Source organism: Vavraia culicis, assembly GCF_000192795.1.
Source record: "Vavraia culicis subsp. floridensis unplaced genomic scaffold supercont1.4, whole genome shotgun sequence".
Classification (NCBI taxonomy): domain Eukaryota; kingdom Fungi; phylum Microsporidia; family Pleistophoridae; genus Vavraia; species Vavraia culicis.
In genome coordinates, this window is record NW_007360607.1 from 138,448 (window position 1) to 155,808 (window position 17,361).

General features: G+C 37.3%; 9 protein-coding genes across 9 annotated transcripts; 5 read left to right on the forward strand and 4 right to left on the reverse strand.

Moving 5' to 3' along the window:
- Nucleotides 1–293: 293 nt before the first annotated feature.
- On the reverse strand, nt 294–896 carry VCUG_00397 (small GTP-binding protein domain; the record flags this gene model as incomplete). Its single annotated transcript, XM_008075224.1, has 1 exon — nt 294–896. One exon carries the CDS (start codon nt 894–896, stop codon nt 294–296), a length of 603 nt encoding a protein of 200 aa, XP_008073415.1.
- Nucleotides 897–2,720: 1,824 nt separating this feature from the next.
- VCUG_00398 (uncharacterized protein) lies at nt 2,721–3,596 on the forward strand (the record flags this gene model as incomplete). Its single annotated transcript, XM_008075225.1, has 1 exon — nt 2,721–3,596. The coding sequence occupies one exon, from the start codon at nt 2,721–2,723 to the stop codon at nt 3,558–3,560; it is 840 nt and encodes a 279-aa protein (XP_008073416.1). The 3' UTR covers nt 3,561–3,596.
- A 515-nt stretch (nt 3,597–4,111) lies between these two features.
- VCUG_00399 (uncharacterized protein) lies at nt 4,112–4,570 on the reverse strand (the record flags this gene model as incomplete). The annotated part of the gene is made up of 1 exon (XM_008075226.1): nt 4,112–4,570. The coding sequence occupies one exon, from the start codon at nt 4,568–4,570 to the stop codon at nt 4,244–4,246; it is 327 nt and encodes a 108-aa protein (XP_008073417.1). The 3' UTR covers nt 4,112–4,243.
- Nucleotides 4,571–6,387: 1,817 nt separating this feature from the next.
- Nucleotides 6,388–7,056, forward strand: VCUG_00400 (uncharacterized protein; the record flags this gene model as incomplete). Its single annotated transcript, XM_008075227.1, has 1 exon — nt 6,388–7,056. The coding sequence occupies one exon, from the start codon at nt 6,388–6,390 to the stop codon at nt 7,054–7,056; it is 669 nt and encodes a 222-aa protein (XP_008073418.1).
- Nucleotides 7,057–9,401: 2,345 nt separating this feature from the next.
- VCUG_00401 (uncharacterized protein) lies at nt 9,402–9,993 on the forward strand (the record flags this gene model as incomplete). The annotated part of the gene is made up of 1 exon (XM_008075228.1): nt 9,402–9,993. One exon carries the CDS (start codon nt 9,402–9,404, stop codon nt 9,870–9,872), a length of 471 nt encoding a protein of 156 aa, XP_008073419.1. The 3' UTR covers nt 9,873–9,993.
- Nucleotides 9,994–10,983: 990 nt separating this feature from the next.
- VCUG_00402 (uncharacterized protein) lies at nt 10,984–12,197 on the reverse strand (the record flags this gene model as incomplete). Its single annotated transcript, XM_008075229.1, has 1 exon — nt 10,984–12,197. The coding sequence occupies one exon, from the start codon at nt 12,195–12,197 to the stop codon at nt 11,019–11,021; it is 1,179 nt and encodes a 392-aa protein (XP_008073420.1). The 3' UTR covers nt 10,984–11,018.
- Nucleotides 12,198–12,401: 204 nt separating this feature from the next.
- Nucleotides 12,402–12,893, forward strand: VCUG_00403 (40S ribosomal protein S23; the record flags this gene model as incomplete). Its single annotated transcript, XM_008075230.1, has 1 exon — nt 12,402–12,893. A coding segment is annotated over one exon (294 nt), but the record flags the coding sequence as incomplete, so codon positions are not given.
- A 620-nt stretch (nt 12,894–13,513) lies between these two features.
- Nucleotides 13,514–14,500, reverse strand: VCUG_00404 (uncharacterized protein; the record flags this gene model as incomplete). The annotated part of the gene is made up of 1 exon (XM_008075231.1): nt 13,514–14,500. One exon carries the CDS (start codon nt 14,498–14,500, stop codon nt 13,514–13,516), a length of 987 nt encoding a protein of 328 aa, XP_008073422.1.
- A 1,231-nt stretch (nt 14,501–15,731) lies between these two features.
- Nucleotides 15,732–17,196, forward strand: VCUG_00405 (uncharacterized protein; the record flags this gene model as incomplete). The annotated part of the gene is made up of 1 exon (XM_008075232.1): nt 15,732–17,196. A coding segment is annotated over one exon (1,423 nt), but the record flags the coding sequence as incomplete, so codon positions are not given.
- Nucleotides 17,197–17,361: the final 165 nt, after the last annotated feature.

The following is a 17,361-nucleotide window of genomic DNA, read 5'->3' on the forward strand; positions in this document are numbered from 1 at the left end:
ATATATAAATAAAGATTCGTGTTACCATGAGGAGATGCTAAAAATTATGCTGCTGACGTGTCTGTAAGAATTTGTTTTCGTCAAAAGCACGTTTAATTGCCACCTCGCGAGCAACAACGCTCAAATAAAAACATGCTCTAGTGCACTAAGACCAGGCGTGGCAGAAGTCAACGGGAAACATGGGAAAAACTGATATGTGTTATACCAAAAGGAGTTATCGCGAGATAATATCAAATTTAATTGGGTTTTGCAGTGAATACCATTTATACCAATCAACTGCGCTTCATTATCTATCAACAGAGCCCACAGCAAAATATTTTCTTGAACCAGTTCGGCTGCTCCTTCATTCTCTTCTTGAATGCCGTTATGTGTTTTGCAGACTCTAAAAACACCCTATCAACATTTTCACCTGTCTTGGCCGAGCACTCAATAAATGCCTTTGCACCAATTTCATTGGCCATATTTTGTCCATCTTCGTATGAGACGATGCCCTGCACATTGCTTGTTTTCTCATCCCTAATATCTTTTTTCAATCCTATCAGGAAAAAGTTGGCCGAAGGACAGTAGTTTTTGATTTCGAACAACCACTTCTTAGGGATGTTACTCAGCACTTGGCAATTTTCGATGGTATAGCAAAGCAGCACAAGATCGGTGTCTTTATAGGAAAGTGGTCGCACAGAATCGTAGTCCTCCTGTCCAGCGGTATCCCAAAGTGTTAGGTTAACGCTCTCCGTTTCGTTGATTTTTACCTCTTTCACGAAGTTGTCCACTACGGTAGGAATGTATTCATCGGGAAATTTATTTCTCTTGAAAACCTCGAGTAAGCACGTTTTCCCGCATGCTCCGTCACCGACAACCACTATTTTTCCACTAACGCTATGTTGTGCTTCATACATGACACACAATCCATATGCTACATTTATAATAATTTAGATTCACGGTACACTAATCAAAATGTGTATCTCCTTTCTTTTCATAAAGGATTCTTCATTTTTACGACAATGAACCAATCATGTTTTGGAAATTTATCGGACAACGTGCTCGGGATTAGCTGGAACATTCTTGTGGGAATACACAGAGTTGCACACTTGGCAAAAACGTATCTTGTGGTTTGCACACTGTTTCTGGTACTATTCGTGTATCGCGCGAGGATTTCTTGCGAAATCAAATTCTAGATTGAAGCCTAAAACAAAAAGGTTTTGATGCTCCAATCACCATGTGATCGATTGAACTTCCTTATCGCGTGAGAAAATAGCTGATAAGTACTGTGGATTACATTCCAGATCAATTAAAAAGCACATTTTTACACCAAATATGCGTTTACCACCATAGAAATGCTTACGCGGTCCATTTATCTCAGAAATGGTAGTGGAGTGGAAGCATTTTGTTGCGCGAATACCGCTTGCTATTTTAGTATCTTCTAGAAGGAGAGCTAAAGGTATTGCGGTAAGGTGATAAATACGCCAAGGAACCTAGGACCTGCGGCAAAATAATACTGGTAGATGAGGTCGATATACATTTAAAAATATACAACTATCTGGAATATATGATCGACTAAGTGTATAAATCATATAAACAAACACTTTGCCACTCTTTACACTACGAAATTGATCGAAAAAGGGGATATACCGCAATGCATACCGGGTAAATGTGTCAGAAGAATCAAAACATTACGTTGATATTACGATAGTTTTGCACAGATTCTCCTGTTCCGTTCCATTGCCTTTTTTTCTGGTTGGAGTGTTTTACAATTATTTACTAACAAATCCTACAATCATTCTTAACCTCATCATATTGCTTTGCAAACGGCACCAACGTTTTGATAGTTTGATGCTCAGCAAAAATATATTTTTTAGTCGTGCAGACCTCGTAAAGCATTTTATAATAAAAAGAATGTAAAATGCACACCAACACGTAGATATGGCGCACAAAAGTATGTTAAATAGACTTAACCTAACAAATTTGTTGGATGAATGGTATTTATGTTTAAAAATAAATAAACGTACATAATCACGGAATATCCTATTTACCACACTCCAGCTTCTGTATAAATTCATCGTATGTTTCATCATAAACACTTTCCATGCCAAGTACCTCAAAAACCTTCTTAATGTCACTATTTCGTATGAACTCAGATCCTTCTTCCTCACTAAAGTTTTTCGATGCTGTGGCAAGGAAAGCAGCAGTGTAAAATGCTATCTCGGTAAGTGTGTGCAGGGCGTCACCGTTAAGTCTTCTTTTCTTTGTTAATTTCTTCAGAAGTATTTTGATTGATTCGGGTGATATGTCGTTGTCCTTCTGAATTTGAGTCATGCTGAATGGGCCCTAGGAAATATGAATTTTAAATCAATGTTATACCGGCATTTTGCGACCTTCATATTTAGGCACCGATTACCGTAATAATATTGATAAGGAGTATATAATGGCATTACTGGACTGTTCCGGCAGAACAAAGGATAAAACAAACACATTATGATTTAGCAGCATTTATCTGCGGTAACCGATCGTTTTTCTCCTTATACTGGTGATTACACTACTCATGTACCAAGCATATGATGATCAACCGTATTTACTTGCATCTCTCCTGAAACACACATTTACACACTTGAATCAATTCTGAAACATCCAGCTGTTCCATAATTTGACGCTTGATGTTTTACAATTGAATTAAAAGATCGTACATTAAAAATTTTATGATGAAAAAAGCGAATACCCTTAAAATGTCTGTATATGGCCGAAAAGCTGTTGGGAGCAAGTATTCAGCGCAATATCAAGTTTACATTACGCTGGACGGCAAGGTGGTTTCACCGTTCCATGATATACCGGTTTATGCTGATCAGGATCACATCAACGTGGTCAATGAGATCCCCCGGTTTGAGAATGCGAAGTTTGAGATCAACAAGGAAAGAAAGATGAATCCTATCATACAAGACCTGAAAAAAGGGAAACCAAGGTTCGTGGCCAACATATTTCCTTGTAAGGGGTATCCCTGGAATTATGGTGCTATACCACAAACGTGGGAAGATCCTGGAGTGAAGGACACGAGCACCAACTCATTCGGTGATGATGATCCCCTAGATGTAATTGAGATAGGAAATGTAAAGAAAGAGATTGGCGAGGTGTACGTTGCCAGGATCATAGGCTGTCTCGGATTGATCGATTCCGGAGAATGTGACTGGAAAATTATCGTAATCGATGTGCGTGATGAGAATGCAAAGCATATAAATGATGTCAACGATTTGAAGATAAAGTTTCCCGGTCTGCAAAACGTGACCTACAACTGGTTCATGAACTACAAATTGGCCGACAACAAGCCAAAAAATTCGTTTTTGGATTACGGCGAGCTAAAGAACAAGGAGTTTGCCAAAAATATCATCAAGGAGTGCCATGAGAGCTGGAAGAAAATGATGAAGACAGAGTCCGAGACTAGCATATCACGTGCCAATGCTTTTCAGAAAGAGCATCGTGATACCGAAGATGTGACGATTAATGGCACGGAAGGATCAGATGAAGCGGTACCAGACCATTTAAACGGGTACTTCTATGTGAAGGATGATTAATGGCCTTGTGTTCTTGATTAAAAGTTATTTTCATACTTTCAGTCTGCTTTTTCAAATAATTGGATATGGATTTGGGTAACGAGATAAAGAACGGGTGAGATGTGTTCAACAGGCATTCAACACCTAGATTAATGTTTGATCATATATTAGAATGAAGAATGAACACACGTTTTTTAGCGAATACTGCCCTGATATATCACCTCTAGTCCGGAAAGTTGGTGCTTAAAGATCGAAAACCTAAACAATAATTTATAAAACATCGATAAACATGCTTTCGGCAAAAAATACGGGATAAAGGCTTTAGATCCCTGATGATGGGAAATGACAGCATTTGTTTTGAAGTATCCGAAACAAAGCCAGACCGGCACGCATGGTAATAAACCAAGGATGTAGTCGTTGGCGTTAAAAATGAGGATCATCTATTGTTACACTAGCTAGATAACGAATTTTCCACAAAAGCCAAAAAATGTAAGCTCATCGCCTAAAACCACGAGATCCACAGCGGTAAGAGACACCATCGCACATGGGTAAAACGATGAGGAATAAAAGCACCGTTCAAGAAATAAACAAACACTATATTTACCGCCACTTTCACCGTAAAATCACGAACTTTACGTATCATAACCGTAACAATGTGCACATTGCTGTTACAACTCTGAATTTGTTTGATACATCTGCAATTTCTATTCCGATCTATGTTTCTCACTAATATTGGGAGATGTCCTAAAACTAAAGCAAAATTCACCAATTCTCTTAGCAACTGTCAACTCGCTGTTGTACACTCTTAACCTACCCTTGAAAAAAGTAGCATAGGCGTAATTTACCATGATAATGTCTCCCAAGTGTAATGACTGGTTGAATATCGAATATTCAACAGATCCTGTATCATCAGCAACTAGGTACGAGTAAACCATATCGTTATCTTTCGTTTTTATGTGGCCCAAACTTTTTATCACCATGAACGTCAGCTCAAAGTTTTTGTTGTATGCACTTATGTCAGAGATTTTCATAATGGGTGCGAATTTGTTTGGTGTTATAAAACACATAGAATGTGGAGAATGAGGTCATTTAAAGTGATGCTGATGTTGTTAAGCGGTTGAATTGCTTTATTTGTGAAGAAATCAAATATTTATGTTCGATTGGTTTGATACGACAAACTTAATCATTGTGACGATTATACTTGGAAATAAACAGCCATAGTTCACATATTTGGTTTTGTATTGTTGTTTCATTCTTTACTGTGGCATTCGATCATTGTGTGTTGTGCATCGTTATCTGATCGGTTGGATGAAGACGTGATGCTAATATTTGTTTCTGTGCCGCTAAGAAGTTTTAGCAATTCTTTTCTCACTGATATTACTGTTCCAGCAACTTATTGATCACAATCACGGCGTTCAGCAACACCAGTTACGAAATGATCACGGGAATGTTCTGCTCTAAAGATCTTTGTTGCCACTGGTCCAAAAGCAATAAATTTATTCTTCATTTCGCCATAAAAGTCAAAGCGATCTCAATCACTTAACTACCATGTTTCAGTACGTTTTCTATTCCAAGGTTGTACAATAACACGGTATCAAAGATTAAATAAGCAAACATATGGAAAGCATCGGTGTTTACAATAAATGTGGTGTAATTTATATGTGCTTTTGCTGTATATACACCGCAGCTCGTACATGGTACATGATTAACTGTTCTATCCATCTGTACAACGTACCTACAAGCAGCATGGTAGGTCGTTATCTGGTATTAATACCTTTAAATTGCTACAATAAAAATGCTCATTATAAGAATTACAATTAGTTTATCATTTTGCTATTCTTCTTCCTAATTTGTGCTGGTTGCACAATGCATACGATTCGAACCAAAATTCTTAATTGTACCTCTGGAACAAAATTTAGCAGTTTTAGAGGATTATACTAATATCTGAGAATAATTCTTTCTGCTAGCAATAACCAACTATCTCTCTACAATCATGTAAATGATACCTCGTATTTACATTTACACGGTATTATTACTGGTTAAGTTATTGCTTTAGTCCCTTCGTGTGTAAAATTTGTAAATAATTCAATTATACACAATTTGTACCCAAAATAAGTGCTGGATAACCGTAGCATTCAATACAAGAGCTGTCAAAAACGCACATTATACCAATATTTCTTTGTATTATTCTCTTACCGTATCAAATATAAGAAACATAACATTTTCACAGTTCTATATTTTATTTTCTCTTTATGTGTTGATCATATTACGACATTACTATTGGCAATTCGGCTTATACACTGTGAGTATCAAAATTCTGTAAGTCTTAGCAGACTTACAATAGCACAATTTCCCGTTTTTGGCGAAATATAATTAAAAAGTGTCTACCGTGCTATAAATTTCTGGGTTCATGACAGGTCGATAGCTATGTTTTTCACTTAAAGTCATTTATACATCTCATCAAGCCATATTAAAAGTCACAGCTTACGATATATATTGCGAAAACTTGCACACAAATAAAATTTAGTGAGCCATACTAATCACAGAGAGCATAACAAAGGGAATTTGCTAAAGCAGGTAAATTTTAATTATAGGTATTAAAGGACAGTAGTGGATAAACAAAATATAATACATACTCTGTAGCTGGTATGGTACTATTGGAAATAACTTGGTAAACACATAATCATATCACACCACTTCAACTCTCTGTACACTTTTTCCTTCAACACTTGGTGCATTCATCTGTTTGTATTTATTGCTGTCAATCAATATAAATTTGCTGCATTTAATATTAAATTAGCTGGTAATTTTTTGGAATTTTAAAATTTTTATCGGAAGATAAGCCTAAATGGTAGAAGCGTCTATTTTTATTTCATTGGTATTTGTTGCACTGCTGGTTCTCGTTCTGTTCTTTATATTGGTCTGTTACATGTACATCAAACATCGGAGTGACCTGCTGCTGAGAGAGATAGAGATGATAGACGATAAGTGCATATTCATGAATGAAGATTGCTATCTTGTGGTCGAGAATTACAACAACAACCTATGCGATATATTTATCATTTCTATATATTTAAAGTGTGGAATCAAGGAAAAATCAACATTGAGTGACCATAGTTGCTATCATGAAAAGCGAAGTGTTCAGGATGTGCTAGAGATGATTGACGAGGACAGTTATTTACATGTAACTGCGATAGACAGGAAGGACACGGACAGTTTTATGTATGACAATGTTCTTTCGAAATGCGCTCGAGTTATATTTCCGAATTTCTTGATATTTGATGTGCAAAGACTTGTGCGATTTGTTTTTCATCTAAAATTAGGTTACCATGTTGCTTGGTTGATAGAGTTTAGCGAGCAGAATATCGTTGCAAGTGCACACTCGTATAACGGGTTAAAGAACGTGCATCATAGTGAGGTATTACACGTGAACAATCTAAATAATATGATGGGAAAGTTTTTTGGTTTTATCATCGGTAAATTTAGCTTAAGAAACCGATTAAAACAAAAGAAATGAAGCAACGATAAAATGCGAATGTTCCTTTGGTTATGAGGAAGATACATTGTTTAATGCTGGTTTGGTGATTGAAATGAAGGAATATAAACATATAAATAAAAATGGAAATGCAATACAATACTACAGCCAAATGTGTTTTTAAAGTTTGTTAGATGAGTTTAAAGAGTATTTACACGCTGGTATGTATGTAAATGAGCTGCTATAACAGTAAATCGATAGATTTTTTGATGTACATCTGAATCAAACAGAACTGGTTTATAGTACGAGATAAGTGCGTTTTAGTCCATTCGCACTGTAAACTTGTGATCTCTGTAAGTAGCATCGAAACGCAGAAATATTAGTTTGAAACTTTTTGGTAAGGCAGCTGTATATTTACAAATATCGTTTTGGTTCAACGATAATCGAGTTCTAAGATCCATGGTAAAACGAATTGCTTCGTATAGTATGATAAAAACATTGGTACCGTTTTTATTGCATTTCACAGCACGGCACTGCTATGAATTTCAAATCAAATGTTATTAACCTAAGTCTACTAAAAGCGAAAAACAATCGGTCTTAATTTACGATTCTCCTCAATTGGTTCACATACAGGTCCGAAGACGGTCAAAAAGATGGAAAGATGTTTCTTTGTACAACTACTTGCCCTAGAGCTATGCTCACAAATTTAAATCTCAATACTTTGAATATGAATTTAATTGATAACAATAAATAGGGAACCACGATACACTGTCTTATAGCTTTCATTATGATGTCCATTCTGAACTGGTACTTAATGTACCATAACATCATACTTATTCCATTTCATACCTTATTTGATATATTTGTTCGTTTTTAGCATCATATAAACTTAATAGAGATGTAACAACACGCTATTTAGATGTAACTTGTGCTAAAATTGGTAGTTTACTAATATTTGAATTTATTGTGCATCTTCATTGGTAATACCTTTTATCTGCCTGTGTTATGATGAATTTGGATTGTACTGTATATAACATCGCGTATTTGATCGGCTTTAAAAACTTGGTTGTCCTTTAACTAATGAAACAAAAAAGATCTGATCGTAGAAAAGATGCACCCTTTTCTACAAGCGCGAACACCTTTCAAAAAGTCCAAGCTCCAACATCAATTTAGCCTTTGTCTGGTACTAAAAATGCATTTACTCTCCTCACACCACATATCTGAACAACGCGCTCTCCGATCCTTAGCCTTTTCTATTGCCTTTGAAGTACTCATAAATAGCACTAAATCGTTCAAATTCTTTTTCTATTGCGGTGAACTGTAAAATTTACGAACCAATTGATATTTATTTGCTTTTTACATCCACTTCACCCGTGCTCTTTCTTATCACAGCAAGTGTTAACCGAGCACGGAAATTTTATTTTGTCTCAAGATGAATTTCCACAAATGAACGTGTAAAATACAAATCATAGAATTTAATCGGTTAGTTCGATCTTACGGATGTGCTAGTTAAGTACGATATACCATTCAGTAGATGAAAGGTTTTAAAGTAAATTAAACACTGCATCTCAGTTAAAAATGACCGTGGATGATGTCATTTTAATAAAATATATTTAGCAGATCTTTGACGAATCGTGCACAAGGTGTCAGAAATGCAGCTTTAGAAATGATTTTACCTTGTATCAACAACGAGTACCTCACAGAATACTTTGTTGTAATTATGTAACAGCATTTCATCTTCTGTATAAAAGTTTACTTTACATTATATCGCTGCTTAAATAGCTAAAAAATGCCAATTTTTCATGATCACCTCTGCTTATCTGTTCAATTTGTATGTGTTCATCTGCTTCAGTGTATGAAACAATGTTGTGTGCTGATATCCCGTTTAACCAGAAGAGGTAGCATTTGGTAACTGTTTCGTGTGTTTATGGCTGCTAATAATTGTAATAATCACTGACTTGAATATATCAAGTGCCGGTAATAACTGGTTGTTAATAGACGCGGTCTGAACAGATTCATATGCCATTATCAGTAATATTTACCGTATTTAGATCGTTATACCTACTCTTCGTTATTCGTCGATTAAATAGCTGCAATATGAACCATTTAACCTATTACCTGCCATTTTTGTAGCTTTCAATTCAAATTAACTCGTTTCAAAATTTTTGTTCCTTGAAATCTTTGATTTTGGTGAGTGCTCTTTTCCATATACCCAGAGTTCAACGTGTCGTTACACAAATAAAGGTAGGAAAGGGTTGTATTTGACCGCACAAGCATGTGCTAACCCGATAAATACATTCATAAAGTTTATCTGTGCCCATAAACGCGTTGTACCTCCGTACCTGTGTGTATAATTCTTATTTAATGTTGTAAAAAATTACCCCTCAATGGTGGAAGCAGTACCTAAGAGGATGCACGGTGTTTATGATCAAATCACTAAGGTAAATAGACGAGAATCTACATATGTGATATTCCATGTACCGAACGTTAGGGACGTGCAGTTTCAGCTGCTGTCGATGGGCGGCTCAATCAGCACAGATGCGACTAAATTGCCTTCTCTTGAGGATATTAAGAAGACATTCGACGAATGCAAGGAAGAGGTCATGAAGTACGACAGCTGTTACATAGCGTACGATTTTTACTTCAATAATGCCAACGGCGCGTTCAGAAATATTTTCATACTCATTTCGTTCATAAACGATGATACATGTCCAGCAAATAAAAGGTTCTTTTACTCGTCTTATTCGCTAGAACTGGTAAAGAAAATCAACGCTGCCAAGCACATTCCTGTTAATTCGACAAAAGACTTTACCTACGATTACTTTGAAGAGGTGTGCCGCTGTCATAAGAAAAATTAAAGCACTGAGCGATCATTTCTGACTTATTTGAAAAATGTGTTGATTTTGTTTGAAGCCCGTTGTTTGCTGAAAAGGTTTTTGTTTTTTTAGCCGAGACGAAAAATAAAAAGTATTTAACGAACCTCATTTTATAACATTCTTGGTTTACCAGTTTGGTAAGATTTCTTGCTTGGGTACATCCCTTCGGCAAAAAAACCGCGCTTAATCCAGATTATCACACGAATATGGAATGTACTGCACATATTGTCCCAGTTTTTGCCTAATCCTAAGTTTGCTTGTGCTAAGAAAACTGCCATAGTACCTTAAATACTGCCAAGATGTGGTATGCTAGGGGAATTCGTATAGTTTTTATCGCTTACGACAAAGAGAGTAGCGGGCACTGTCCAATTGTTTTCTCCTCGTTTGTTGCGGTAGCGCTGAACAAAACGGGCAGTTTATTGAAAGTTGTTGCAGATGTTAATTGCTTTATTACCAGGCTCTGGGACAGGTACAACACGGTGTCTTTGGTAGTACCGTGAAACTGTACTCAACATAATATGCCATTCACAGATCTATTCTTGCGAGTGCGTTGGTCAATCATAACCTACAAATGTGCATTTAACGTTCAATACGTATCGTAAGGTTAAAATGAATGTCTCTCCATTACCATTTGGTGCGATGCACTTTTTATCTTTTTACAAATTTATGTTTCACAGCAATTCAAATAAAAATTATTTACACTGCGGATTCAACCGTGTTGCGGTACAAAATTAACCAAGTAACAAATTTATCGGCTACGAACTGCAATTTACGTTTCTTTAACATTTCGATGTCCTTGCCCTTCATGATACGAAAGAAAAGAAAGACCAAGCTGTTTCAAGTGATGCCTTCCCTCATCACCGAGATAAAAAAGAACAACGCATATAGGAACGTTGCGATGAGCAAGGTTAAGTTCATGCAGGAGAGAATTGTTGAGCTTGGTGCGTATAAAAAGAAGGCATTTCTACCGTTTAAGGAGGGACTGAAGAAAAGCGCTGATGAAAAGGAAGCCGTTCAGAAAGAGAAGCAAATGAGGGTGAACGTGGGATTACTAACAAAAAATACGCTAAAAAGGCGCAAAAAATAGCACACAGCATTAAAGAATTGTTTTTATTACATGGGCACGACCTATCTGCCATTCATCTTTTGGAAAACAATAACACGGTACAACTCCATTACTTTTACCTCGTCAGTGTTAAGCCGCATCGGTAGCATTTTTCTTCTCAACCCTGCAAATTTGCCGCTGTTCGCGTTATAAAAACTCATGAAATTGGTGTTTTCTACCACGAGCAAGTTGATTTTTTTCATTTCCTGCACCAAATAACGTATATCAATCAAAAATTCTACACATTCGTTTACCGCCTCCTGCAAATGAAAATAATACTGATTGCCAAATACCCTGTCGCTAGGATTAGCCGGAAACTCGATCGTGTAGTATTCGTTTCCAAAGCTTATATTTGATTTTGTCTGCTGTTCGCTATTGTTTTTCTCTGTGACATCGTTTTCGGCCTTGGACCGGTGATACCTTCTCAGAATCACATCCCTGTCAGGCACCGTTAGCAACAGATAACCATTTTCAAGCAAATGTTCGTTTATGTTATGCTTGGTTGCTGCAAACGAATCTTCTGATTCGAATGAGTAGTGAAAACTAAACTGTATGGATATTACATCGAACTGTCTTCCGAGGTTTAACGTGCTATGATACACATCGCACACGTCAAAATCAGCCTTGAATGGGCACCTGTGCCTGTTGTACCGCAGTGTACATTCATCGATGCTCTTATCGGCAATATCCAGTCCATAATAGTAGCTTATCCCTATTTTTTTGTACTTCAGCAGGTCTCCGCCTTTTCCACAACCCAGGTCCAGAACACGATCGTTTTTCGCTATGTACAAGTTGAACAGCACCGATTTGATAAAGTTGTTCATATTTCTGATGCTGATTATACTTGATTTTTTTCGCTCTACGTATGACTTGGTGGTGATCCTGTTGTAATGTTCGGCGATCTCACTGGCATACGAACCGGTCGTAGCAACATTTCCGTCTTTACCAGAATTTTTGCAGTTATCACTCGCTACGAATCTACTTCCTTCCGCCGCTGTCACACCTTTCGTGCTGAACTCGCGATTAGAGGTAACTTCCCCTTTATGTCCCGAACACGACATATATTTCGTCTTGGCTGACCCTTTATCTTCTTCTTTGGTACGATCCGATTCACTGCTCCCCTTGTTAGAGTGTGCGTCACCGACTTTCGCACTTTTGTCCCGGTTGTTTCCTACATTTTCTGTTCCGTGATTCCCATCCATTTAACAGGGCAGCAACCATCAACCAGCATTTAATCAATCAATAATCGCATACGCAGTGGACAAGTCATTCACACCAAAAGGAGATATTTGGTACTTCAGCCCTTATTAGCGGTGCCTTGGTGCGCCATTTACCGACCGAATGCGAGCACCGCACCGTATCAAAGAAAATATTTTACAAAAATTTTTACCCCATCAGAAACAGGAATGTCGGGAATAAACTCAGCAAGGAAATTAAGACGTAACAGACACGCCCGTCTATACGCAATAAAGTACTATCGCCGCAAGAAAAGAGGAACTGCTTATCACGAAGCACCGATAGGTAAGGCTCCTTTTGCGCGTGGCATAGTGCTAGACAAAACGTAAGTGATTTCTAATTTAGATAGGGACATCTGAGGATGATGAATCTATGGTATGATACTAACTTATAGCGGAGTAGAGGCGAAACAGCCAAACTCGGCCGTCCGTAAGGCGGTCAGGATACAGCTCTGTGGTTCAGGCAAGAAGATAATTGCGTTCGTGCCGTACGATGGCGGGTTAAACTATATTGAGCATAATGATGAGGTAACGGTGATGGGATGCGGTAAGAAAGGACGATCGGTGGGAGATATCCCAGGAATAAGGTACAAGGTATGTAAAGTGCAGGGAGTTGCGATCAAGTCACTGGTGACCAAGAAGAAGCAGAAACCATCGCGATAATTAAAAGTTTTTTAACTACGTGGTGTGTCAGTTCTTTTACTGGGACAAGCTGGTCGTAATGAGCATTTGTGCGCTGCGTTGATGTTTAACACGGTTGTGCATCGGTGCCTCAGTTCTGATTCTCGTAGGACGTTGTGCCAGATTTAATCGTTTGTTGCAATATGTTACGGATTACCATCATTTGAGATGAAATGGTTGGCATATTTGCTGCCTCTTCGTCTGGGCAATAAATCAGCATCCTAAATAGCAGCAACAAATGGATTTAATGCTCTTGCACTACGATGTGAATGCTATTTTCACTGCCATAGCTGCTCAAGAATAATGCTTTATTTGATATCTGTACGGGAGAGAAACATCGCAATTATCCTTGCAATCCCTGTTTTTTGTTCATCAACAGCAGAAATAAACGATGATTTTGCTCCTGTTTTATGATACGTAGCGTGTTTCTGCTCTATCGTGCTTACAAAAAAATGAGAATTCGTGTTTTAGCCGTTCATACGCTGCATTTGCCGTACAAATAATGGCAACGTTAAAGAACGCAATATTTGAAATAAATGGGTAATGCGGAACAAAACGCTTTCGTTCGCCCCATGATAGAGCTTAGATGGTAAATAGCATCTTTAATCAGACACATGCTGCCCTTCTCCACATAAACAATGTGAGGAAGCAGTTTTATATTCTGTACTACTCCTTTCTGTTCCATCCGTGTAGTTTTCAACGAATTTTATCCATTCCTCTACCAAGCACAAAGTACAAAGAGTGCGTCCATCATCGATTGCAACGTACAAACGAGAAGTCGTGAACAACAAACCACATGAACAGTATCTTAACATGTAGTGCACCTGATAGCCTTTAATAAACATTTCCACGATCTTATTCAAAAAAGCGATGTTTTCGTTTATAGAACTCAATATGAAATACTTCACATCAAGGTATAACGCACTATCTTTATCAAAATAATGTAAGAGCGTGTAATTGCAGATGTTTGCCAAATATTCGGATGATATGCTCAGAATCTTCAAATTTGGATAGTTGCCCGAATCTGTCAAACAATATTTGTTTAAAACATATTTGACACTCCTGCTGGTCCTCAAATATAATTTACAGTAGGTTTTGAACATTGACTTGACCATTTCATCTGCTGGCTTATATTCTTCATATCCAACATTAAAAAGTATTAATTGAACGTATTGTATAGTTTCTATGACCAATTTAACATCATCGTTCTCATTCATAGCAGCAATAGTCGTCATATAGTATAAAAATGCGATAAGGTTCCTGTTCATGGCCCGCTGTTCGTTCCTTGTATTTGTTGCAATTTCATACTGTTCTTCATACTTTTCCCTTATCAATTTCAATTTCGGTTTTATTTCCGTGTTTACACGTTCTTTTACGCTGATGAGCAACAACGCTCCGTCGACAAAATTTTTTGTTTTTGAAGGATTTGAAGCGGCTGAAGATGGCAGTTCATCGGTTGTTGATACAAATACTGTGAAGTATACGAGGTATAGGGCAAAGTACATGTTGTTGAAATAGGTTTTGCTTTTATATATCAGAAAGTTGACGTATTTACCAAAATGGTAAAAGTCAAAATTTTTTCCGATCATCGCTATTTTGTGGTGCAAAACGATTATATGCCAATATTTTATTTTTAGTAAAAACGTGTTCGTTTATCTCCTCACTAAATTTTATTCTTATACTCAATGAGCATTCTTTCTCTTAAAAGTGTAACATACTTATTCTACAAACAGCAGTGTAACGAATCGACAATGGCATACACTCAAAATAATCAAGCTGGTTCGTAAACTAAACATCGCTAAGGCTGTGGTATGTACCCAATATGGCAGGAGAATCTGTGTGTAAGATAGAAATCAGTCAGATTTTCAAAAATAGATTGGTATTATCGCGCTACAATTTATCACATTCATGGTTCTCATCTATATGGGATAAAATATTGTGCTAATAACCTCACTGTGCCATGAAAGAACAAAATACCTTTACATCAAACCGATATGTTCGCTCTGCAGGGCAAATAATGTAAAGGAAACTGCCATTGTTGATTGTATAACATATCAAATGAATTGGTACACTGCATTCGTGGCTGAAGTGTCAATGTGGTAAATATTTTGAATATATCAAATTCGGAAAGAAACTACGCAGGTATTTCGCAGTGTGTAGAACGACTAAGCACGTTTAAAGGATGAGCAGCCCTATCAAGTCGTATAAAAAGGCTAATCAGATAAAAATTTGTTAAAATATACTGTAGAGACTTACGATGTGTACATTATGTGGCAGAGCTGTACCGTTGCTTAATACAATTTTGTAAGTAAACCGATGAAATTGAGAATATAAAAGGTTAAAATGCCTTTACAAGGACTAAAAGACTGAACAGGATGTATGCGTGTTACTTTGTGCGGATATGTTTTTTACAAATCTGGAAAGTGTGCATTCCAATACTGAAGATTACGATTTTAGCACATTCAATTTACGTGAAATGGATGAATAGTAAAAATGAGTAATGGTATGCCTAAAAATGGGTTGTATCACCACCATTAACGCTTTAGTGAGGTAATATTTGCGCTAATTTTGTAATAAAATAGGCAACACGATGAATTATAGTTCGGTCTCGGAGGATCAGAAAAACTTTTTTGTCTGGACGCTGTGAGGAGATAAATAAACGATTGAGATAAAAAGATGAGTTGAAATGTCCAAATAAGGAACGAAATAGCGTTGTTCTACAAGTAAATTTATGGTGCACAGATCATAAACAACCGTTCATTTGTGTTTTCAACCGTTTCTGACCCGAGGTGTTTAACTAGCTCTAAAATCGGAGCCCTTAATGAAATTACACACAAAAGACAATGGCATCTTCGAATTGGATGCCCTACCCGATGATATGACGTTGCTCAAGGATTTTATCACCGAGTACCAGCTTACAACATCTTCACAACAAAAGCTGGCTCTGCTGTACTACGAGAACAATGAATTTGAAAACTGCTTAGAACTGCTAAGGTTTTGTGTATCGCAGAGCTTGTTTTCTGCCAGTGATTTGGAAAGGCTGAATCTTACACTTCTGGCCTTTTATATTGAGCAGGGGCAGGGAGACAAGTACTTGGACGAGTGCACAAAGCTGTTTTTGCAGCTAGAGAACACGAAGTACAAGGATGAATTGAACTGTATAAAAGGATATTTCTTCCTGTACAAGGAAAAATATGATACTGCACTGTTTTTGCTTGCCAATGATGTGTTAGGTAGGAATTTGATTCATCTGTCGATGAGGTGCCCAGAAAAAGTGGAAACTAGCGATCCGCTTCTCCAGGGATACAAAGCTTATCTTGAGAACGAAGTAGAAACAGCGGTGAAATATTTTACAGAAGAGTATAAAAGAAATAAAAAGGTGTTTCCCTATCTCTTGAGACTGGCACCGAACAAGTTCAGCTACAAGGACTCGGATGAGTGGACCAAGGGAACACCAGAGTATAAGTTATGTGCGAAAGAGCAAGACGGCGTGTATACCGAAGAAGAACTGTTGGAAACTTTCGGTGATATCGTAAAGGACGAGTTTCTGTACCAACGAGCCAAACAATTGCATCTCAAGGGGCAGTACGAGGATGCGCTAGAATATTATATCCAGTGCAGCGGCAGACGAACCGCTGATTATCAATCAAAGAGAATATTAGGGCTGCCATTTGAAGACAAGAAAGAGTTGAGCGATCTTTACCAGCTTAGAAAGACCAATGAGGGAGCGAGCAACCCCGTGGAAGGATTTTCCAGCCTAAAAAGAATCAAACAATATTTGGATGATGCGACTTATTACAGTAACCGAGGGTATTACGTGTACTTTGTCGATTATTACACGGACAAAATTAAAAAAGAAATAAAAGATGATTTGGAGATTGAGGACTTTTCTAAAGCTGCGCTTTTATACTTCAAAAAAGCCCTTGAGACGGCAGATTCGGAGCAGGAACGGGGCATTGTGTATAACATTCAAATGTTGGAGCGAGAAAAGGAGTACGAAGACGTGGAGAATGACTTAAGGTACGCGATTGACAACGTAAAGAACAATCCTGATAGATCGCTTGCCACGTTTATCAAATATGTGGAGAGTGAAAACAGCCTGATTGCAGCGAGGGGAGTTGGTGTTGTGTTAGCGATGAGAAATGACCCTTTTTGCATCAAAATTTTTAAATATCTTCATGATGACCATAACCTGAACATTTTTCTTGAAAGTCAACAGAACAAAGAGAACAGTGAAAAATAGCACTAAGTTGTTGTTACAGCGTATTAAAATAAATATTACTGATTTGTACACGTTTTACGGATAGTTTACCAAGATGTTGGAGAGCCAACGTATAAGAGATCAGTGACGTGCCAATTATTCATAGTGCTGCATCAAAATCTTTTATTCGTTGAGATAGCATCAACTTATCAATCTTTGTGCCGCCATGAAGCGACAAATGCCTTTTTA